Genomic DNA, 26,207 nt, shown 5'->3' on the forward strand with positions numbered 1-26,207 from the left:
TCAATCACCAAGCTCGGGGTCTTTCAATGTGGAGTTTGCATGTTCTCCCCGTGACTGTGTGGGGTGTCTCCGGGTACTCCGGCTTCTTCCCACCTCCAAGGACATGCACCTGGGGATAGGTTGATTGGCAACACTAAATGGTCCCTAGTGTGTGAATGTGAGTGTGAATGTTGTCTGTCTATCTGTGTTAGCCCTGCGATGAGATGGGAATGCAGCTGGGATAGGTTCCCGCAATCTTGAGAGGGACAAGCGGTAGAAAATGGATGGATGGATGGTCAGCTTTCTATTATGTTCTAACCTAATCCTAGATTATGGCAGGCTATATGTAATATACACATTTGTAAACTGTTTTTTAAGTACAACAAAAAAAAGCTCAAAGTGTTTAAAGGCCTACTGAAATGCGATTTTCTTATTTAAACGGGGATAGCAGGTCCATTCTATGTGTCATACTTGATCATTTTGCGATATTGCCATATTTTTGCTGAAAGGATTTAGTAGAGAACATCGACGATAAAGTTCGCAACTTTTGGTCGCTGATAAAAAAGCCTTGCCTGTACCGGAAGTAGCAGACGAGTAGCGTGACGTCACAGGTTGTGGAGCTCCTCACATCTGCACATTGTTTACAATCATGGCCACCAGCAGCGAGAGCGATTCTGACCGAGAAAGCGACGATTTCCCCATTAATTTGAGCGAGGATGAAAAATTTGTGGATGAGGAAAGTGAGAGTGAAGGACTAGAGGGCAGTGGGAGCGATTCAGATAGGGAAGATGCTGTGAGAGGCGGGTGGGACCTGATATTCAGCTGAGAATGACTAAAACAGTAAATAAACACTAGACATATATATACTCTATTAGCCACAACACAACCAGACTTATATTTTATATGCCACAAATTAATCCCGCATAACAAACAACTCCCCCCTCCCGTCCATATAACCCGCCAATACAATCAAACGTGCACAACACACTCAATCCCACAGCCCAAAGTACCGTTCACCTCCCCAAAGTTCATACAGCACATATATTTCCCCAAAGTCCCCAAAGTTACGTACGTGACATGCACATAGGGGCACGCACGTACGGGCAAGCGATCAAATGTTTGGAAGCCGCAGCTGCATGCGTACTCACGGTACCGTGTCTGCGTTTCCAACTCAAAGTCCTCCTGGTAAGAGTCTCTGTTGTCCCAGTTCTCCACAGGTCAATGGTAAAGCTTGACTGTCATCTTCCGGGAATGTAAACAATGAAACACCGGCCGTGTTTGTGTTGCTGCAGTCGGCCGCAATACACCGCTTCCCACCTACAGTTGTCTTCTTTGCTGTCTCCATTGTTCATTGAACAAATTGCAAAAGATTCACCAACACAGATGTCCAGAATACTGTGGAATTTTGCGATGAAACATACGACTTAATAGCTGGCCCACATGCTGTCTCAAAATGTCCTCTACAATCCGTGACGTCACGCGCTGACGTCATCATACCGAGACGTTTTCAGCAGGATATGTTGCGCAAAATTTAAAATTGCACTTTAGTAAACTAACTCGGCCGTATTGGCATGTGTTGCAATGTTACGATTTCATCATTGATATATAAACTATCAGACTGCGTGGTCGGTAGTAGTGGGTTTCAGTAGGCCTTTAATGCCTCTGAATTAGTATTTTAATCTTCTAAAATTGTTCTTTGAGTGCAATAAGAACCACATGTTTAATGTATTTTTAGATTATGTGTTAAAATTAAGTCATTTTGAAGCCATGTGGTGCACTTTATTTTTAAAAGTATCAAAGTATCAGAATACTTTTGGTCCCGGTACCGGTACTAAAATATTGGTATTGGGACAACCCTAGTACCAATAAGTAACAAAAGTTGGTTTTGCATAATAGGTCCAAATAAGTCGGTTTTGCATAATAGGTCCAAATAAGTGGGCAGCACGGTGGTACAGGGGTTAGTGCATGTGCCTCACAATACGAAGGTCCTGAATAGTCCTGGGTTCAATCCCGATCTTTCTGTGTGGAGTTTGCATGTTCTCCCCGTGACTACGTGGGTTCCCTCTGGGTACTACGGCTTCCTCCCACCTCCAAAGACATGCACCTGGGGATAGGTTGATTGGCAACACTAAATTGGCCCGAGTGTGTGAATGTGAGTGTGAATGTTGTCTGTCTATCTGTGTTGGCCCTGCGATGAGGTGGCGACTTGTCCAGGGTGTACCCCGCCTTCCGCCTGAATGCAGCTGAGATAGGCTCCAGCACCCCCCGCCGCCCCAAAAGGGACAAGCGGTAGAAAATGGATGGATGGGTCCAAATAAGTACGTCTGCCTTGCTGTGACGCCACAACGTAGCCTCGACCACACAAACCTGCGGGCAGAGGCATCCAAAGCTGCATGCAAGCTCACACCCAAATGAATTAACCTTATGTGGTTAATCATTTTGCAATGCAGTCTGCTGAAAATGATGGAAAGCCCCACATTACACAGAAACTATGTTCAAAAGTTGAATTTGCCACAAAACACATTTTAAGATATTCAACACTACTGCTATCTGGCGGCTAAAGTGAATAGTGCCATCCCTCCCGATTTTCCTTATTTCACGTGTCAGGTAAATCGCGACGAATAGGGGCCATAGGAATCCCCTTCCTACTATAGGTTATATTTAAATGTAAAAAAAAAAATGCTTAACTGCCGAACTCTTGTACTGCGTTGCTCACCACAAACCCTGCACAACGACAATGACACTTTGCAGAGCGGAGGTGCAGATATTGTTACAATCGGCCCAAAACATGATTTAAAAAAATATTAATATTTAAAAAAATATTTTAAGACATTAAATATCACTATTTTATTGTAAAAAAAAGAATCGCAAATTTGATATTCTGTCCCATGATTTATGATTTTAACAATACAGCACTGATAGAACATTTTGTGGACCTTGAGGAAACAGTGGTACAGCACACACCAAGTCCTTTTTATGTGGTTTGTGTGGCGCTGTCCCTGATTAGTTCAACAGAGACTGGTATTAGTGCAAAAAAGCCTCCAATAGAGATGCCCACCAGAATCAATTAAAGCAATGTGCTGAGCATCAAGATGTCTGCACATTCTTTTCAACGCCAATGCCAGATGCTTCATCATGACCTTACCAAGTCTGTCAGCATCTGTTGTGTTTCGTTTTTGCCTTACCCAGGCGTTTTTCGGGTTTTTGGGGTGGTTTTTTTAGTTTGTTTTTTTAAGTGCATACCCAGCACTGAGTGTTTTCTATAAAGCCTTGCAAAAAGGTTATCAGTTAACAATGACCTTCAGAACAGCCACAGGTGAGCCTCCTATTTCCTTGAGGTCATTGGAGAAATCTGCAAGCGCAACTTGTTTTTAAAGTGTTGTGTGTATTTCTGTGTACGGTCCTCTCTCAGTTGTGTTCCTTGACTGCCTTTTCTTATACATGGTTTGAGCGAGCCTCCATGTTGGTGATCCTGCTGAACTGTGTAACCTTGGGAATGTTTCATCCCTGTGAGGACATCGACTGCAAATCGGAGAGATGCAAAATATTACAGGTAAGACCATTTTCGAAGTTTTATTAGCTCGTTGCATTTTGTTTCAACATGCATCTTCTGTTCCAACTGTGCATTAATTTTCAGACCCCAATATATGTTATTCATCTTAAAAGGGGAACTTCACTTTTTTGGGAATTTTGCCTATTATTCACAATACTTATGAGCAGTTTTGGGACTAACGCGTTACTGTAACGCCGTTATTTTTGGCGGTAACTAGTAATCTAACACGTTATTTTTTATATTCAGTAGCTCAGTTACCGTTACTATATGATGCGTTATTGCGTTATTTTATGTTATTTTGTATGTAGTATCGGCTAGAAACAGAAGATCTGAGTGTGTTTTATTGCAGCCCTGCGGTGTCGTTCTTCTGAATCTCTTGTGTCACAGGGAGGAGGCGCGCTGTGTGTGTGTCTGGGTGTGGGGAGGGAGGGGTGCGCGCAGCAGCATTCGTGAGGGAGGGGCGGAGACAGAGAGAGCGAGAGAGTTTTTAACACGCATGCGTCGCCGGGCTCAGCTTTTTATCGATAGATTTATCAGATTTTATTTTTTATCATCTATAGCAGGGGTGTCAAAAGTGTGCCCCGGAGGCCATTTGCGGCCCACAGCTAATGTTTTAAAGGCCCACAGCACATTCAAAAAATACTATTAAAATTAACAAAAACATAACAAAAGTGAAATAAAAAAGCTTAAAGGTGAAATGTAATTTAGAAAAAGTTGCAATGTTGACCAATAAAACAAAGCTGTTTTTGTTTTCTTTCAAACTGTCATTGCTCAAAACATGATATTGAATCAAATTCAATGTTATTATGAGTTATAGTACACACACCCTGCAATTCTCTTATATACTCTTCCATTCTAGACTTCTAGAGTGTTTGATTATCACATTACTCTAAATGTATAGACTATAAAGTTCACAAATAAAAAGAGGGATCCTAGTGGGCCAGGCCAATCTTTCCTTTTCTCTAAACTAAAACCGGGGAAATGCATAGAGTGTTCTGGGCTTCAGACATGATTTTATTTCAGAATTCCTTGAGAGAAAAAACACCTGGTTAGGCTTTGGTATGTAAAGTAAAAGTTAAAGTACTTCCTTGGTTTACAGCTATGTTGTTATTATGTTGTTTGTTACTTATGTATGTTATGTTGCAGCTATTTAAAATAGTTTTGTCAATTTGTTCTGGCCTGAAATAAATTGGCCCTTTGAAACATATCTTTGTCTTTGTGTGTTGTATGTAGACCACATTGCTGAGCAGAGTTCAGTGATGCAAATGCATGTCAAGTTGATCAACAGATTGTATTATTCTCCAGTGCAATAACAGTACTGAAATAAAGGCTGCAAGGGCATTAATGGGAGCTTTAAAAAAAAAAAGAACACAAAAAAAAGTAACTAAATAGTTACTTTTCACAGTAATGCATTACTTTTTGGTGTAAGTAACTGAGATAGTAACTGAGTTACTTTTGAAATAAAGTAACTAGTAACTAACTAGTTACTGGTTTTCAGTAACTAACCCAACACTGCTTATGAGAGGCAACAAGAAACAATGTTTTATTTTTTGTTGCATTCTATCTCTTAAAAATCGAATCGTTCCAGCTGGCTAGCAATGCAGCTAATGGGAGCAATCCATTCTGCCTCTAAATCACTTTAAAAATGCATTCAAAAATTGCCAACAATACTTAATTCACGTTCCGTAACCTGTAAAATAACCAAACTGTAGCAACATTGTTATTGTAAGAGCGAACACTGAAGAACTAGCGTACTAACACATCAGCGTGCTACGGTATTAGCAGTAAAAGCTAACGACGGCGAGAGATAAGCTAACTTCTATGTCAGCACAAAACGCGTTTGCGTTTGTAATGCTCAAGACAATGCGATAAGACACGAATCTGTACTGACTGAAAAAAAATGAACAATCATATTACAGTATGTGTAAAGTATTAGCCCACATTTCATGTTTTGTTAGCTACACAACTAGCTCGACAGCGTATGTACTGTAGTTGTACTAACACGCATGATGTTCTGCATGTATCATTATCAATGTTATAGTGACTCACTTGATGGACAGTTGTCTGTTTGGTCCAGCTGGCTGAGGACGTATTCTGTTCATTTTGGGTAAGCACTCCATTTCTGTTGGCATAGCTTGGCTCCAAGTTCCACATTTACATCGTCCAAGTTACGCCGACCTCACTCTCTCGGCTTCCATTTGCGTCTACGTTTCACCCTCTCTTTGTGCTCGCTTCTATAAGCAGCAGTTCATCCTTCGTATATTCAGCTTTGAAAAATAAGGTTTTGAATCCTCATTTGTCCAAAAATAGTCTTCTTCATTGTTTGTTACGAAGTCTGCCATGATTAGAAAACACTCGCGTTTGAATCCGGAAGTAGGAACACACATTTGTTGCAGGAAGTCGGAAGTGTGCTGCTATGGAAACGTAAATAAATGTGCCGAGGAAATTAGTTACGGTAATGCATAAAATGACCAAAATACGGTAAATATTGTACATATTACATGTTGTTATGAACGTGTCTGTTACTACTTTATATATAAATATATACTGGCAGTGTGTATACAAACATTGATGGAGGGTTTTGAAGTTGTTTAGAGGACTTTGATGGCTACAAAATTGAAGAGTTAGCTACATCTTCCAAGAGTTCTTTATCAGCTTCAAAATCGAAAAAAAAAGACGTGTGTTTTCTTTTCATAATGATTGTGAATGAACATTCCAAAAAAAGTGCAGTTCTCCTTTGACACTGGTTGTGACAGTTTGGTTTAAAGGAAAAACAATATGACTAATAAATGAATGTTGTGGTACCTAGTAAATGTTGTTTAAAGTTGTATAGTTCTACAAATAACCCTAAAATAATCAGAGTTATCTCAAAAGATGACACTATTACAGTCTGTGTTCAGCATGTACATTTATGTGTGTGTTATGTACCATAGTGGCTAAAGAGTGTAGATAGGATTTCCAATAATAAATTATAATTTGATAACATGAGTGGAATCTTTTCAGAAAGTAACATTTAGTTTATTGTGGTTTTCTCTGAGTTTAGTGCACAATTCAAGATATCTGTCAGCGGATTAACAATGATTATTTACCTTTTTTTTCATGGTAACAAAGAGATGTGACTAACATTGTTTTAAATGCATTTAGTGAGAATGTAAAATCAAAATTGTTCAGCCAATCTGGCCTTTGTAGATACCCTTATTAGCATTACTGGAAATGGAAATATACAAAAGCTTTTGTGGAGGCGTTTCCATTAAGTTATGTCATGTCTTTAACCCCAACCGGCTACTAATGGAAAAGGTTGTTGTTTTCTTTTTTTTTTAATATACAAAATCATTTTGTGCATTGGATGTGAGAGTCAAGCAGAGTGAGCCGCATGCGTGCGGTGGAATAGATCAGCTTGTTATCTGGCGCTGTTCATCTTGTGTCGTGAGCTGATAATATGCTCGCAAAGTGCTTTCAAATATATTGAATCACAGCAGTCCTCTTTTGTTCTTGTTGGCTTAAGCACTCTCGTACCACCTTGAGATTAGAGCTGGGTATTGGCAATGACATCACACAATAGGGATGTCACGGTTTGAACATTTCTAATCACGGTTATTGTGACCAAAATGATCACGGTTGTCATTATTTTTAAATGTTCTCAAAATTTTCAAAAACTACTTACACTGCAATCTTTAACCAGGTTTTTTTTTATTTTTTTAAATAACATTCAAAATGATGTACTTTGCAGGAAAAACATTATTGTAGATAAGTGTTTCATGTACCCCAAGTATAAATTAAAAACGTGCATATGAAAGCAACATTAGCATTATAAACAAAGTAATATGGCAAAAAGTAAATAAAAAATACATAAAAATGCATGTGGAAAATTATTGCCATAAATTGTAATTAGGGATGTCCGATAATGGCTTTTTGCCGATATCCGATATTCCGATATTGTCCAACTCTTTAATTACCGATACCGATATCAACCGATACCGATATCAACCGATATATACAGTCGTGGATTTAACACATTATTATGCCTAATTTGGACAACCAGGTATGGTGAAGATAAGGTACTTTTTAAAAATAATAATAAAATAAGATAAATAAATTAAAAACGTTTTCTTGAATAAAAAAGAAAGTTAAACAATATAAAAACAGTTACATAGAAACTAGTAATTAATGCAATTTTTTTTAAATCAACTGTTAAAGGTTAGTACTATTAGTGGACCAGCAGCACGCACAATCATGTGTGCTTACGGACTGTATCCCTTGCAGACTGTATTGATATATATTGATATATAATGTAGGAACCAGAATATTAATAACACAAAGAAACAACCCTTTTGTGTGAATGAGTGTGAATGAGTGTAAATGGGGGAGGGAGGTTTTTTGGGTTGGTGCACTAATTGTAAGTGTATCTTGTGTTTTTTATGTTGATTTAATAAAAAATACGGCTTCGCGGAATCTCGCTGCACGGCGGAGCCGCAACTAAACGGCGATGTAGATTACAGGACGGCGCCGTTCCGTTGCAGTTACGCATCTAGAGGAATTCCGGAGTTAAATGCAGACTTATTTTACTGTCTTTGCCCAATACTAACCCTACGAAGCAAGGTAGCCACACTTTGCAGAGCAGATGCAGAAGTCGTCCTTTAATTACAATCTGCCCAAAACATAACTTTAAAAAATATTTAACGTGTTTTTAAAACTATAAGGCGCACTTAAAATCCTCATCATTTTTTCAAAAATCGACAGTGCGCCTCAAAACCTTTAAACCGCCTTATGTATGTATTAATTCTGGTTGTGCTTACCAACCTCATAGCAATTTTATTTGGTACAAGTTGTAATGATAAGTGTGGCCAGTAAATGGCAGTCACATAAGAGATACATGTGGACTGCAGGCTGACGCCTGTTCAATTTAAGACTATAGCAAGCAAGCCCAAAACTTTGATACTTCTTTGAAAATAGAAAGTATTACACGCTGTGCTCAAAGATCAGTCAAAATGTTTTTGTGCGACATTGGACTTTGACTTTGGACTACAACTTTTTTTGTTTCGATTTACAGTATTATGCAAAACCAACTTTGCTTTGGTACCTGCTGATTAGTATTTAAGATCGGCATAAGTCCCGAAAATGTGCCCGCGCTCGCTATTGTAGTCTGTGCCGTCGTCAAGCAGCTCCTTCTTTTTCTCTATCCTCTAATTTGGTGGACTGGACTGTTAAAGGGGAACATTATCACCAGACCTATGTAAGCATCAATATATACCTTGATGTTGCAGAAAAAAGACCATATATTTTTTTAACCGATTTCCGAACTCTAAATGGGTGAATTTTGGCAAATTAAACGCCTTTCTATTATTCGCTCTCGGAGCGATGACGTCACAACGTGACGTCACATCGGGAAGCAATCCGCCATTTTCTCAAACACATTACAAACACCGAGTCAAATCAGCTCTGTTATTTTCCGTTTTTTCGACTGTTTTCCTTACCTTGGAGACATCATGCCTCGTCGGTGTGTTGTCGGAGGGTGTAACAACACGAACAGGGACGGATTCAAGTTGCACTAGTGGCCCAAAGATGCGAAAGTGGCAAGAAATTGGACGTTTGTTCCGCACACTTTACCGACGAAAGCTATGCTACGACAGAGATGGCAAGAATGTGTGGATATCCTGCGACACTCAAAGCAGATGCATTTCCAACGATAAAGTCAAAGAAATCTGCCGCCAGACCCCCAGGAAAAGAGAGCGGATGAGGGTATGTCTACAGAATATATTAATTGATGAAAACTGGGCTGTCTGCACTCTCAAAGTGCATGTTGTTGCCAAATATATTTCATATGCACGGTGGAAGAGGGGTTAGTGCATCTGCCTCACAATACAAAGGTCCTGAGTAGTCTTGGGTTCAATCCCGGGCTCGGGATCTTTCTGTGTGGAGTTTGCATGTCCTCCCCGTGACTGCGTGGGTTCCCTCCGGGTACTCCGGCTTCCTCCCACTTCCAAAGACATGCACCTGGGGATAAGTTGATTGGCAACACTAAAAATTGGCCCTAGTGTGTGGATGTGAGTGTGAATGTTGTCTGTCTATCTGTGTTGGCCCTGCGATGAGGTGGCGACTTGTCCAGGGTGTACCCCGCCTTCCGCCCGATTGTAGCTGAGATAGGCTCCAGCGCCCCCCGCGACCCCAAAGGGAATAAGCGGTAGAAAATGGATGGATGGATGCTGTAAACCTAGTTCATAGTTGTTAGTTTCCTTTAATGCCAAACAAACACATACCAATCGGTTAGAAGGCGATCGCCAAATTCGTCCTCGCGTTCTCCCGTGTCGCTGGCTGTCGTGTCATTTTCGTCGTTTTTGCTTGCATACGGTTCAAACCGATATGGCTCAATAGCTTCAGTTTCTTCTTCAATTTCGTTTTCGCTACCTGCCTCCACACTACAACCATCCGTTTCAATACATGCGTAATCTGTTGAATCGCTTAAGCCGATGAAATCTGAGTCTGAATCCGAGCTAATGTCGCTATAAACTTGCTGTTCTATCTGCCATGTTTGTTTGTATCGGCATCACTATGTGACGTCACAGGAAAATGGACGGGTGTATATAACGATGGTTAAAATCAGGCACTTTGAAGCTTTTTTTAGGGATATTGCGTGATAGGTAAAATTTTGAAAAAAACTTCGAAAAATAAAATAAGCCACTGGGAACTGATTTTTAATGGTTTTAACCCTTCTGAAATTGTGATAATGTTCCCCTTTAACACGGACCACTTGTACAGGAAAGGACAGAGCAGGCTGTACTTCCTGAGGAGGCTGGACTCCTTCAACGTCTGTAAAAAACTTTTGTGGATGTACTACGAGTCTGTGGTTGCCAGTGTACTGTACTACATCGTAGTGTGCTGGGGGGGGGGCAGTACATCTAAGAAGGACAGCTCCAGACTGGAGAAACTGATCAGGCGGGCCGGTTCTACGATGGGAATAAAACTGGACTCACTGGTGACGGTGGCAGAGAAGAGGACTGTGGAAAAACTAGTGAGCATCCTGGATGATGACAGTCACCCTCTGCATAGCGTTATCAGTAGCCAGAGGAGCCTGTTCAGTGCTAGACTGCTTCATCCCAAGTGCAGGACTAATAGACTAAAAAACTCCTTTGTCCCACACGCCATTAGACTGTACAACTCCTCTCTGGGGGAGAGGGGGGGTACTAGGATGACAGGGGATGCAAAACAATAACGGTGCAATACTTTTTCATAACATGGTCACTACTGTCTAGTTTCTCTTGTTATATTCTTATTTTACTGTTATATTTTTATTGTCATTGTTGCTTTTTATTTTTATTTTCATTATATTGTAATAGTTTTCTATTTTGTTTCCATTTATACCCCCATTATTTACTTTTTACTTTTTAAATTCGATCTCAATTCTGTACACTGCTTCTGGAATTTTAATTTTCCTGAGGGAACTCTCCTGAAGGAATCAATAAAGTACTATCTATCTATCTATTTATCTATTATTGTGTGGCATTCATTCTCCGCTGTTGCCATTTCTAATATAAAGTAGCGTACAGTTGTAACTTATATCCGCCAGCAGACTCGCTATGGAAGCGCTAAAAACTACTGATACAACAAAGATGATGAAGAGAAGACACAGTCGAAGTGGAGGCACATAAGTAAGACCGCCCACAAAACGGCGCATCCTGAAGGACAGTCGGAAAGCGGCTTGGAGATAGTCTTTAAAATATAATCTATGCTACATTTTGACCAAAGAACCACCATTACACGTTATATAGACCACAAGGAAGTGTTTTCAGTTTAGAAAAAAAAAATCATAATATGACCTCTTTCATGCGTCTTAAAATCCGGTGCGCCTTCTATATGAAAATAGACCTGAATAGACCAGCTCATCGGCAGTGCGCTTTGTAATCCGGTGCACATTATGCTCCAAAAAATTTGGTAGATATTGTGACATGTGACAATGATCGTAATCGTGCTGAAAAGTAAAATATTATCTGTGTGGAGAAAAAAGACCTGAATGAATGGTGGATGACAGTAAGCCTCCCCTTTTGTCCTCTTGTCATGAAGCACAAGCTTATGTAATGTATGCATAACCTTGTGCTTGTCTGTCCATACATAGATGTGTGTGTGTGTCTATGATGAGGGTGTCTGACCCCTTTGATAATCGCATTCAGACGTGTGACAGACAGAATTAGCATACATACTGGCTGGGATTTATTTTGGGAAAAGGTTTTTTGTTCGAGCGTCTTTTGGTCCATTAATAAACGAGTAGCTCTTGCAAATGACTAAATATACTTTCTAACTGTGTTTCAATCGGTACTTACTGTAATGTCTCTCCTGGTTATGTCTTGTGTTGGTTTTGTTGTTGTTCTCCTGAGTTTAGTGTTTATGTGTTGCCAGCATTCCTAGTCCTCCTTTGTCCATGTTCTTGTTACTAGTAGTGCCTGAGCTCACACACCTGTTTTTGTTGTGTTGATTCGTGTCTTCACCTGCTGCAATCACTAATCACGCACCCTTATATACCTGTCTCACCACGTCAGTCCTTGCGGGATTATTTTTCGCTGTACCCAAATGTTTCTTGGGCTTTATGCTGCTCCCTGAGTTTATGCCATTCTGAATGCTATTTAAGTTTTTGCCTTGTGCTCCACATACATTTTACTTGCGGCACGCCACTATTGTCTTTTTGCCTTAAATTACATTAAATCATAATTAGAGATGTCCGATAACGGCTTTTTTGCCGATATCCGATATTCCGATATTGTCCAACTCTTAATTACTGATACCGATATCAACCGATACAGATATATACAGTCGTGGAATTAACACATAATTATGCCTAATTTTGTTGTGATGCCTCGCTGGATGCATTAAACAATGTAACAAGGTTTTCCAAAATAAGTCAATTCAAGTTATGGAAAAAAATGCCAACATGGCACTGCCATATTTATTATTGAAGTCACAAAGTGCATTATTTTTTTTAACATGCCTCAAAACAGCAGCTTGGAATTTGGGACATGCTCTTCCTGAGAGAGCATGAGGAGGTTGAGGTGGGCGGGCTTGGGGGTGGGGGGGTGGTAGGGGCTATTGGGGGGTGTATATTGTAGCGTTCTGGAAGAGTTAGTGCTGCAAGGGGTTCTGGGTATTTGTTCTGTTGTGTTTATGTTGTGTTACGGTGCGGGTGTTCTCCCGAAATGTGTTTGTCATTCTTGTTTAGTGTGGGTTCACAGTGTGGCGCATATTTGTAACAGTGTTAAAGTTATTTATACGGCCACCCTCAGTGTGACCTGTATGGCTATTGATCAAGTATGCTTGCATTCATTCACTTGTGTGCGTGTGAAAAGCCATAGATATTATGTGACTGGGCCGGCACGCAAAGGCAGTGCCTTCAAGGTTTATTGGCGCTCTGTACTTCTTCCTACGTCCGTGTACACAGCGGCGTTTTAATAAGTCTTAAATTTGACTTTTTTGAAACCGATACCGATAATTTTGAAACCGATACCGATAATTTCCGATATTACATTTTAAAGCATTTATCGGACGATAATATCGGCAGTCCGATGTTATCCGACATCCCTAATCATCATCTTACCTGCTAGTTGCTTAGGTTACAGAAGAATCGCACCAGAAAAAGACAACATTTCCGAGGAAGACTTTACGGTGGAAGAAATGGAGCTATGGACCGGGTGGGTGTTAACGGCGATGGATGTTGTTATTCACTTAAGTAGAACAAGCTGGTCCCAATTTTTTGGATTCAAAATGACGTCACACCGGCTCAAGTGCGACTCATTAAATATTTGTGGTGGTCAAGCCAGTGTCTGTTTTCAGTGAGTACTAGGCGCCATTTAGCCTTTCTCTAATAAAAATGCAGTTGTTTTCGACTCTACAAACAAATCAAATCGCAAAAAGGATAAACGTTTCTTCAGAGTTCTTTGAGCGGTATTTAAGAAGGGCGGAAGAGTGCACTGCAAAAAGTCAGTGTTCAAAAACAAGACTACAAAATAAAAACATTTGAGGTATTTTATTTGAACTAAGCACAATTATCTGCCAATAGAACAAGACAATTTGGCTTGTCAAGACTTTCCAAAACAAGTCAAATTAGCTAACCTCAATGAACCCAAAAATACCTTAAAATAAGTATATTCTCACTAATAACAACTGTACTACTATATGAGTACATATTTTCCATTATTTCATTGAAAATAAAACAGCAAAGTCCATTTGGCTGTCATCTGTTTTAATATGAGACACAATTGTGTCAAAGTCATGATTTTTTTTTTTCATGCTTGAAATAAGAAATTATTACTTTAAAAAAGTAGTTTTAAACTTGTGAGTGTTGATGACACGGCTTTGCAACACTTGATATTCTAGTTTCAAGCATGTTTAACTCAATATAGGTCATAAAATCTCAGCAACAAGCTGTAATATCTTACTGAGATCATTTAGGACCAAAACCCTTAAAACAAGTAAAACACTAACATCAAATCTGCTTAGTGAGAATAATTATCTTATCAGACAGAAAAGAAGCAAATATCACCCTTATTAGAGATATTTAATCTTACTTAGATTTTTGTTTTTGCAGTGTGCAAGATTTTACTAAAGACGACGAGAAAAGTGTCACACATTTATGTCCAAGGAAGTAGAGTCAAATAACACACACTTTCGCAGTGATCACTTTGTTAGATCGATCAATCAATCAATCAATCAATCAATCAATCAATCAATCAAATTTTATTTATATAGCCCTTAATCACATGTGTCTCAAATGGCTGCACAAGCTACAACGACACCCTTGGCTCAGATTACCACATTACGGCAAGAAAAAAACTCAACCCAATGGGATACAATGAGAAACCTTGCAGGGGACGATAGGTGTGGGGACCCTCTCTCCCAAGGGCAACCGGTGCAACGAATGTCGAGTGGATCTAGTTAATAGTGTGAGAGTCCAGTCCATAGTGGGGCCAGCAGGGGAGGTTTGTTTGATATACTTTTAAGGTTTAGTTGTTCCCATTTGAAGGGAACTGCCATTATTTTGCGAATTTTACCTATTTTTCACAATCATTATGAAAGTCATGACGATCACTGTATTGTATTTTTTTTTAATGCATTCTAACTTGTAAATAAACATATATAAAAGTTTGCTTACGACAGAGTCAATGAGAGTTCCTCTATTCTGCCCTTAAAACCCAATAAAAAACATCCAAAAACCGCCAACAATTTACATTTTGTTACCTGAATATTAACCGAGTTTTAGTGATACATTTATTATAAGCGCTAACACAGACAAACTGTTTATAGCGTTTGTGCCAATGTTTACATCATCAAGTGGTAAGGTGCTTCCTCGCTTCCTTCGTTCGTGAAACTTTATTGTAGATCTTATATCATGCCTCTCACCTGGGTAATAGAAGGACGAGGATCTAATCCGACATCTTAGTACACTTTGACAGCCAATATTGATAAAATGCAGGGACATGCGATCAGGTCAGGTGGTTAGGTCAGGTGGTTAGGTCAGGCTGTTAGGTCAGGTGGTTAGGTAAGGTGGTTAGGTCAGGTGAGGCAGAGCCCCACTTGTCATGATAAAACAAATTAAATTAAATTAAAAAATAAATATTTGTCAATCAAACTGTGTTTTAAAAGCAATTTTATTTATGATGAAAATTGTTTTTTAAAAACATTTACTTGAGTAAAAATCACTACATTCACACATAAACCTAAAATCAGGCTTCTTGGTCTCATGCCGCTTCTCCTTCTTGTCGGTATGGAAACTGAAGAGGCTCAGGACGTGGCTTACTGGCTGGTCACATAAAGTCGCCAAACGAATGTTTGAAAATACATTTTTTCACCATTAATTTCTAGTTTGTAGACTGTAGAAGAATGGGATTCAACTAAATTGTTTTAGGGGCCACATTTCCAGAAAACTAATTACGTAGGGTCGGACTCTTCCCTTTACTACTAGTATTATTTTGTACATTCTGGAGAACCAGCGTCCTCTACAGTAGACATTTGGTTTGTCAGACTTACAGGAATGCTCTGTTGTTTTTAAAGACCTTCTGCAAAAAAAAAATATATATATATTCAACGATCATCTCTATGACAGCACTCCAGTGTTTTTTAGGAATCTGCTTTAAAAATGTGAGTCCCTTCCAGGTGAATTAAACGTGCGGACCACCAGTTGAATACCCTACACGATGGGTAAAAAAAGGACCTAAAATGGAACCTTGAGGAACACTATTCGTATAAGTAAATGAGTTGTACAAATGTCATCTGAATAATCAAGCTACAAGAAACACCTGAGTTACATACATCACGTTATGAAATAAAATTGTAACAGCCAAAAAGGAGAGGACTTAAAGGACTTAAATCACACATTTGCACCCCAGTGGTCTATGTTTGCTCGCAAGGTCAAATTGTCAACACACGGATGTGCCAATGTGATTACAGTGGTCCAAGTTCCTTTAACATGACCACTCTAGTGTTTTAGGAATTTTCTGCAAAAATGTTTGTCTCACAAGTTTTGGACTGATTAAGGGACGGTATGTTGTCATTCCGGGCCGGATTTGGTCCCCGAGCTGCGAGTTAAATAGCCCTGCTGTAGACCTTATAGCCAGTCAAATGTTTTTAATATAAGTGTGACAATATTATCCTTGATAATATGACTATAATTACAGCTGTCAGCACTGTATTTGAGTGCCTCTTGTAGTACTCTGACTTGCCACTTGAGAAGTGGGGGCGACAATGAGCTAGCAGATGCATGTTGCTACTGTGTCTTATCAGTGAAAAAGCCAGCGTTTTTTTGTTTTTGTATTTTTTTGTCCAATTCAAGAAGGTTGAATAAAGAATGAATAAATATGGCTGCCAATACGAAGCGTTATATATCCAAGATCAAATATTGCCTTTTAGACAAAACAGAGGTGATTATAAGAAGATAATATGTTTTCACGCAGGATAGTGCATGTACTTAGATACAAATAGAGAAGAAGGTAAGACATATTCTATTTATTTTGTTATTTTATCAAAGCAAATACATGAGACCAATAAGTATTAAAAACATTTTTATGAATGTTATTTAGTCCTTTCTTGGTATTTTCTTAATGAGCAACTTTTATTAACAGTGATATGGCTGTAAAATCCCAAGGCATCAATGCCTCACATGGTGTGAAGGTCACTGCATGTCACTGATAAAATGTACAAATGGTTTGGGTTTGCCAACTTATTTGATTTGAATTGAGGTGACACAATGAGTGAATAATTTTCCTAGGCTCTAGCTCAGTGGTTCTTAACCTTGTTGGAGGTACCGAACCCCACCAGTTTCATATGCGCATTCACCGAACCCTTCTTTAGTGAAAAATAAAATGTTTTTTTTTTTTAATTCAAGACAAAGTTATGTTTTTTTTACTGGTGCACAAAATGAACCGTGCATGAACATCACCTTGTTCAAAGAACAAAACCAACACAGTGCATGAACTCGCAACAAATTACACACCTGCAAATCAGATGGAAAATTAGAGGGAACATTGTTTGGGGGTATCCATAATACGCCGATAGGTGGAAGTTTTTATTTACAAGATGAGTCGGGTGTGTCTTGATCTAAGCGGCGGAGGCTCCGCTGAACCCCTGAGGCCGACTTACCGAACCCCTAGGGTCCGATCGAACCCAGGTTAAGAACCACTGCTCTAGCTAGAAGACACTTACTACTGTAGTGCCACAGTGACCAACGTCGTTTGGATATTTTTTCATTTACAAAATGATTTAATGAAATAGTTTTTCCAGTATTTAATTCAAATGTTGACACAATTCTGAAATAAAAAAATACAACTTTATAGTTTCACAGTTGAAACTGGTGTAAATCAGATATGAGTATTATGTTTGAGACCTGCCTTTACTGTACCATATGATTAGTGAGCGTTTGTTGTCTTTTTTATGCATTGTTACTAAATGTCAGAAGTAAACAAAACTTTTCTATCGAGGCTCCAATACAGAAAAAATAAAGTAGGCTTATTACATATTTTTTTTATTTCTCTTAACAGTCATTACAGTATGGGTAGTATATGTTGTGATGCATTATTAGAATGTACGTTATTTCTGACTCTAACATTTCAGCTCAGCATCTACAGTTGCCTTAATACATTTTTAGGAAAACAATGTTGTTTTTATATGTTTCAGTACAGCAATGGGCCACTGATGTTATCAGTTGCCCGAAAACTGTTTCATATTGTTGTTACATTCTCCTTCAATTATGCTGACGTTGCTTAATTTACTTCCTACTGTAATTGTGTTGTGGTTATTTTACTCCACAGTAACATTTTCCACACAAAGACCGGACCAAATAACAAAATCTGGCCACTGAAAAAAACCTTCCTGAAAAAGTTACAGTAAGCCCAGAAAAAAAGTAGCTATGAGACAATGTGTGTTTATCAGAAGCACATTTGGTGGAACATCAAAGTTTGGGTAGACATGTTTGCCATAAAAGCGAGACTGCGGTATTTTTAATATCTCGATATTTTTAGGCCATATCGCGATACACGATATATATATCTCGATATTTTGCCTTAGCCTTGAATGAGCACTTGATACATATAATCACAGCAGTATGATGATTCTATGTGTCTACATTAAAACATTCTTGTTCATACAGCATTAATATATGCTCATTTTAAACTTTCATGCAGAGAGGGAAATCACAACTAAGTCAATTTAGCAAAACTTTATTTATTAAACAGTTAATAAGCAGTGGCACAAACATTCATGTCATTTCCAAAACAGAAATTGCAAGATTGTCAGAGACATTTTAAAACAAGCTATAAGTGCACTTTTGTGCATGATGTCACACAAGATATTTCAATACGTGTCACATAAAAATGAGCTGCATATCAAATAGTATATGTCCTACGGTGTTGATGTGGAAATAGTTGCTTCGGCATTTAGTTGGTGTGGCACCGAACGGACATGTTGACATGTAAAGACATATTCCCACTTGAAGCCAAACCACCGTCAGACGATGGACCCCGTGCTGTTTTTCTTGGGAATTAATTATTCCTCCATTTGTTACCAGATTTGCACCTTCTTTCTCTCGTATTACCACTCAAACCACACCGTTAGCTGTTAGCATCACAGCTAACGTTACCATGTCGCTACCTGTCTGGGAGCGTGTGACGTTGCACACGTGACAGTATGTGACGTATGTAAGAAGGTGCGTTTGTTTTAAAGTCTCTGTGAGAAGGAGAGACAGGAAAGAGTGAGAAACGCATGCAGTTTAATGCCCCGCAGCTAAAAGCAACTGCGTGAGAACGTATACTCGAATATCACAATATAGTCATTTTCTATATTGCACAGAGACAAACCCACGATATATTGAGTATATCGATATATCGCCCAGCCCTAGACTGCGGCTTGTCATGGTGATAGGAGGCAGTGGCGTTTGCCTGTTAGTTTGCCATTACAAGAGAGAAAAAATAGTTGTAAGCTTAGCTAAATAGTATATCTGCCTCATCGTCATTCTGCCACCGTTACAATATGTGTACTTTTATTAGAGCTACTGCAGTAATTTCATTATATGTTTAGACAACAATGACAGTATAGCTTTTGTAAATGCGCTAAGCTTTTTATCTAGTGGTTAACAATTTAAAATGAATTAGATAAATGTGTAAAATCCAGGTTAATGGTGTAGGTTTTAATGTTGTTTAACTAGAGAGTTACTATGCTCCCCATGTCGATACATACTGAATAATGTTCATAGAAATAACCCCTTTGGTACCAAGTATGTCAATGTCGGCTTAAGCGACCAATTTATTATAATATCAATAGTAACATGGTCGATCGACACTTGACGAGTTGTTTGATATATGAGTGTTTGCAACTCAAGCAAAGCCTACTTAAGTGGGTTTCAATGTGTAACAATATCTTTGACTATACCTTTTTTGTTTGATCTTGATGACTGAAATGATGATTCATCTTTCTATGCAAGCAGAAAAGAACACGGGGACATTATTTTCGGAAGTAAATTCCTGCTTATCCCCCCCAGAGAGGTCGGTAGAGGGGTCAGCGAACAGTAGCTGGTTGTATTTTTCCCGTGCCGCTCTAGGCCATTTTTTTTTTTTCTTTAGTTGTTTCTTGCTTCTGTGTGCACTTTCTTCCCTCATCGGGCAAATTGAGCCGGGGTAGCACATGTTATGTACAGAATCCTTCTGTAGTATTTGAATCATGTGCGAGAGGTGTTTTAGATCCACAGATGTTGTTCTGGCACTCCAAATCTTGGCTGCCACACTGTATTTAATAGCCTCTTTGACACACACCGAGTGTGCATTAAGTGCTCTCAGCATTAGCGACTCAGCACACTTTCGACTTAAAGGCTGCATTCAAGAGGTGACGAGAGGGCGTCTAATGCTAGCACTGGCTTGACGCGTTGATAACACAGTGCAGCCTGCTGCCTGGTGAACACGTGTGTGCGTACACTTACTCTCAGGGAATACACACACCCTGGGGATGTCATTATGAGGCGAGGGGATTTGCACACGGGGTAAAGAATTAACGGAAGTATGCACTGATATACTATAAATGTGCTCTGAGATGATGCTAAGAAATTGATTTGCCCCATTAATATGACAACATACACATACATTTATTTTTATTACCGACAGAAATGATTGGAGGAAGATAAAAAAAAAATACAGCGATAATAAAGTTTAAGGAGAAGGAATTCCATCATACTTGCCAACCGGGAGACTCCCAAAATTCAGCGCCTCTCCCGAAAACCTCCCGGGACAATTATTCTCCCGAAAATCTCCCGAAATTCAGAGGCCACGCCCCCTCCAGCTCCATGCGGACCCGAGTCCGCTTTCCCACAATATAAACAGCGTGCCTGCCCAATCACGTTATAACTGTAGAATGATCGAGGGCGAGTTCTTGGTTTCTTATGTGGGTTTATTGTTAGGCAGTTTCATTAATGTCCTCCCAGCGCGGTAACAACACACAACAACAGCAGTCACGTTTTCATCTACCGTAAAGCAGTTCGTCTGCCGTAAACAGCAATGTTGTGACACTCTTAAACAGGACAATACTGCCATCTACTGTACATGCCTATGTGACAATAACAACTGGGGCTTTTAGAGAGTGCAGTGAACAACTGCCCACACAACAAGGAGACAAAGCCGAAGAACGAGGAAGATACAGCCATGGCGACGCCGACGACCAGTAAGATGAAGAAATACGCTTGTAAGTTCCAAGCCGCAGCTGCGATTGGACCTAGATAGCCTACGGGAAGAAGCACTGGACTACTAAGTGCTTGGCAGTGAAGATCTTCAAAGATTGACCGGTTTTGGGCCATGCTAGGGAGAGATGGAAGATTCCAGACTCTAGTGCATTTGATGAAAGCACTTTTGTGCGTGCCACACAGCAATGCATCATCAGAAAGGGTGTTCAGCATGGTTAGAAAAATAGTGACAGAGAATAGAACAAGGATGGACAATTCAACCCTTAACTCAACAATGAGTAGATGAGTGTTATGTGTGTGTATATGTGTAAATAAATGGACACTGAAGTTCAAGTATTTCTTATATATATATATATATATATATATATATATATATATATATATATATATATATATATATATATATATATATATATATATATATATATATATATATAAAATAAATATATATATATAGCTAGAATTCACTGAAAGTCAAGTATTTCTTATATATATATATATATATATATATATATATATATATATATATATATATATATATATATATATATATGTATATATGTATATATATATATATATATATATATATATAAAATAAAAAAAAATAAAAAAAAAAATATATATATATATATATATATATGTATATATTTACATATATATATATATATATATATATATATATATATATATATATATATATATATATATATATATATATATATATATGAAATACCTGACTTGGTGAATTCTAGCTGTAAATATACTCCTCCCCTCTTAACCCAGCCCCACCCCCGACCACGCCCCCCCACCTCCCACCCCCCACCTCCTGAAATCGGAGGTCTCAAGGTTGGCAAGTATGAATTCCATTCACACAAAGGCAAAAGAGAGCAGATGAAGGGTGACACAAAGCATGAAACATTCCATTCTTTTGTCACCCACAGAAACGGCAAAAGAAAAAATAAGTAATTTTTGTTGGGTAAAGGGAAACTTGTGTCAAGCTTTCTGTCATAAAAAAAAGATCAACACAGCTCGCACATAATTGGCTGTGTTAATTTGTGTATGAAAAAGTTAAAGTTAAAGTACCACTGATAGTCCCACACACACACTAGGTGTGGTGAAATTACCCTCTGCATTTGACCCATCCCCTTGTTCCACCCCCTGGGAGGTGAGGGGAGCAGTGAGCAGCAGCGGTGGCTTCGCTCGAGAATTATTTTGGTGATTTAACCCCCAATTCCAACCCTTAATGCTGAGTGCCAAGCAGGGAGGTAATGGGTCCTATTTTTACAGTCTTTAGTATGACTCGGCCGAGGTTTGATCGCACAACCTTCCGATCTCAGGGCGGACACTCTAACCACAAGGCCACTGAGCAGGCTACTAAAATACCACTAAATTAATATGCACATGTCCCCAACATGGAATGGAACTTCATTGTAAATGCAACAAAATTTCATTTTCAGTACAGTCTAGGAACAGACATTGATTAAACAGAGTAGACAGAACAGGAAAACTGATGGGTGGCGCACCATAAAAAGGTAGGAAAAAGGTCAATATGCGGGTAGGAGGAGGAGGAGAACAAAAGCAGATGCCAAACTAAGCTCATATGGTGGGCTCAGTTTGAGACCAGCAAAAAACCTTGAGCAACAGTAGCACACATGAACATGTTACGGCACACAAAAACTCTAAACTTGCGACAGGGGGTGAGGAGATGGGGCATCCGGTCCAAAGCTGCATACCGCAGGAGGGTAGAAGCGGCAAAGGCGGGTTTTGGGGTTGGATGTGTGCGTACATGTGTCCATGGGTGCGCATTTTGTCTATAAGCCTGGAGGTTGCTCTGCTTGGCGTCCTGGAACAGAATCAATATCCCAGGTGTCTTTGAAGAAGGGGGAACATCAGTGGCCCATTGCTGCAATGATCTCGCTGAGGTGTTTTCCGCATGGCCTTGTCAGGACCATTGCACAGGGAGCTGAATTGCAGATTAAGATTGTTTTGGTTAGGGCGATCAAACACATTCAAATATTTTATCTGCTCTAGTTGTCTTTTCTGCCTCTCAAATTGATCATAATTTCGCCTTCATGCAAAATGTATGCAGTTTTTGTTTTCCACAACATTTATTGTGGCTAATTACATAGCCAGTGTGACAATGCTACTTCTATGGAGCTCCATGAGCACACCAAAACCCCCCTGGGAGTTTCCTTTATACTTGTTGTATATTTCAATAACGTATAATATCTCACTAAAGTGCGTACACCCGTCACATCACATCAACTGTTTTGTTGTATCTCCTCAAGGACAACGCAACGTGCAAACAGTCAAATTCGGAGTAGTCTGTGTACAGCTTGAAAACCAGTATACTCAACAGACAAGCATTATTGTCTAAAAGACTGGCTATACAAGTGAGAACACCTCACAGTGAACACTTTGGGCCTGATCTACTAAGATGTCAAAAAACAAGTGCTAAATAGTGTGCGCAAATTATAAAAGTGTGTGTACTATTAGTGGGGTTGTTGCGAGTGACATACTAAGACTGCGCGCAAAGTGCAAAAGTGGTGCAGAACGCCCTATTGAAATTATGATTTTTTTCAATCAATCAATCAATCAATGTTTATTTACTGTATATAGCCCTAAATCGCAAGTGTCTCAAAGGGCTGCACAAGCCACAACGACATCCTCGGTACAGAGTCCACATTAGGGCAAGGAAAAACTCACCCCAGTGGGATGTCGATGTGAATGACTATGAGAAACCTTGGAGAGGACCGCATATGTGGATAACCCCCCCCCCCCTAGGGGAGACCGAATGCAATGGATGTCGAGTGGGTCTGACATAATATTGTGAGAGTCCAGTCCATAGTGGATCCAACATAATAGTAAGAGTCCAGACCATAGTGGGGCCAGCAGGAGACCATCCCGAGCGGAGACGGGTCAGCAGCGCAGAGATGTTCCCAACAGATGTACAGGCGAGCGGTCCACCCCGAGTCCCGACTCTGGACAGCCAGCACTTCATCCATGGCCACCGGACCTGTGCGTCTCCCCCTCCACAAGGGATAGGGGGGAGCAGAGGAGAAAGGAAAATAAACGGCAGATCAACTGGTCTAAAAAAGGAGGGCTATTTAAAGGCTAGAGTATACAAATAAGTTTTAAGATGGGACTTAAATGCTTCTACTGAAGTAGCATCTCTAACTGTTACCGGGAGGGCATTCCATAGTACTGGAGCCCGAATAGAAAACGCTCTATAGCCCGCAGACTTTTTTTGGGCTCTGGGAATCACTAATAAGCCAGAGTTCTTTGAACTCAGATTTCTTGTCGGGACATATGGTACAATACAATCGGCAAGATAGGCTGGAGCTAGACCGTGTAGTATTTTATACGCAAGTAGTAAAACCTTAAAGTTACATCTTAAGTGCACAGGAAGCCAATTCAGGTGAGCCAGTATAGGCGTAATATGATCAAACTTTCTTGTTCTTGTCAAAAGTCTAGCAGCCGCATTTTGTACCAACTGTAATCTTTTAATGCTAGACATAGGGAGACCCGAAAATAATACGTTACAGTAATCGAGACGAGACGTAACGAACGCATGAGTAATGATCTCAGCATCGCTAATGGATAAAAAAGAACACATTTTAGCGATATTACGGAGATTAAAGAAGGCCGTTTTAGTAACACTCTTAATGTGTGACTCAAACGAGAGAGTTGGGTCGAAGATAATACCCAGATTCTTTACCGAGTCGCCTTGTGTAATTGTTTGGTTGTCAAATGTTAAGGTGGTATTATTAAATAAATGTCGGTGTCTAGCAGGACCGATAATCAGCATTTCCGTGTTCTTGGCGTTGAGTTGCAAGAAGTTAGCGGACATCCATTGTTTAATTTCATTAAGACACGCCTCCAGCTGACTACAATCCGGCGTGTTGGTCAGCTTTAGGGGCATGTAGAGTTGGGTGTCATCAGCATAACAGTGAAAGCTAACACCGTATTTGCGTATGATGTCGCATGTAAATACTAGAGGGTACAGGGCCAAGAAGTGTGCTATACTGTCATTTCTTGCATATCTGGCATCATGTGTGGCGTTTTGACTATGTTTTTGAGCATGCAGCCCACAACCCTAATCTGTGCCACTTTTTTTGCAATATAGAAGTGCAATCTAGACAAGACTACGGTATTTTTAGCATGTCAAAAGTGTGCTCTGGGAGCCGGCCAGAGGTTTTTGGCACAACACTGGCAATAACCGCTGCATTTGGAATGATCCAATTGCAAACAAATGCATGTTGAAATATGTTGTTTAATATAGGTATTATGTTAGTAATATATCTCCTATCTGAAAAACAAACGCCATTAAAAACTTTGCCGGCAGAGACCATTGTTTTGGTGTCTGCTGTCTCCAAATCAGTTAATAAGTCATCATTCATCTGCTCAAAGATGGAATTGCTGGACAGATGATATGTTCAATATTTTATTTTTGACAGAAATATGATTGCCTTCTTCTAACCATAAGCACTTACGCATAACTGCGAGTTTTTTAAGCTTGCTAAATATAGACGCAAAATAATTTCAGGCTTGCTAAATCACATTTCGTGTGCTAAATGGTTTTATTTGCATCTCCTCCTCCTACTATTGTGGGCGTAGTAACAATCAGCATATATTCTGCATATACGGGAAGGGAGACACGTTAAATGGATTGATTGCTATTTTGCTCATTTAAGAGACACAATCCTTATATTGTTAGATCAGCTTTACGTGCACTATCAAGTTTGCAGGTTTCTAGTACACACAAATCAATAGTAGTTGAGGTCCATTGTGTCAAAGTGATAAAACATTGTCGCTTTCTTAGCAAGGCAATTGTAATTTTGGAAGTGTGTTTGTGGTCATTATCATGTTGTAAAACTGCCATGCGGCCCAGTTTCTGAAGGGAAGTGCTTCATAGTCTGTTTACAGTGCATGTTGGGATTTTCCTAATGAACAACAGCTCCCAAGTACCGGCAGCACTCGTGTAGCTTTGTTCCCTTTTTTTGGTCTGCCTTCTAGTTTTATGGATTGATCCTAGTTTACGTTGACACACGAGTGAAAAATGGATTTTGTGGTTAAAAAACAAAAAACAAAAATAAAAACATGCTTTTAAAACATGACAATCTAAAACTGAAGCAGATGGCTTTTGGGTGGTTTGTATTGATCATTCCAGAGAGAGACTTGTTGAACCAATGCCAAGGTGCACTGAAGTTGTTCTGCTCGTGTTCATGGTGACCCACACCTTCCTAGGACACTTTTCATTTTGACACTTCACTTAATAGTTTGTACCATTGCCAAAGTTCAGGCCATGAAGCTTTCACAGGTGTTATGAACTGCAAGTGTCTGGTGAGATTTAACAGGGTTGCTGTGGCACACTGGATGATAGAGTGGCGGGGGTTCCATTTTTGGCAGCACTAACAAAGGTTTGTTTGGAACAAATATGGAAGGATGGGCCTGTGATACCCGCTCTGACACAATAAA

General features: G+C 39.5%; 1 protein-coding gene across 1 annotated transcript in view; it reads left to right on the top strand.

Annotated features, from left to right (window-relative positions):
• The first annotated feature begins 3,439 nt into the window (after positions 1 to 3,439).
• The window catches only part of cacna1g (calcium channel, voltage-dependent, T type, alpha 1G subunit), a 329,783-nt gene continuing 307,015 nt past the window's right edge, over positions 3,440 to 26,207 (top strand). The window contains exon 1 of the mRNA XM_061967247.2: positions 3,440 to 3,532. Coding sequence (XP_061823231.2) covers positions 3,440 to 3,532 — 93 coding nt within the window. The remainder of the gene's footprint in view (positions 3,533 to 26,207) is intronic.

This window comes from Nerophis lumbriciformis, linkage group LG11 (assembly GCF_033978685.3).
Source record: "Nerophis lumbriciformis linkage group LG11, RoL_Nlum_v2.1, whole genome shotgun sequence".
Lineage (NCBI taxonomy): Eukaryota > Metazoa > Chordata > Actinopteri > Syngnathiformes > Syngnathidae > Nerophis > Nerophis lumbriciformis.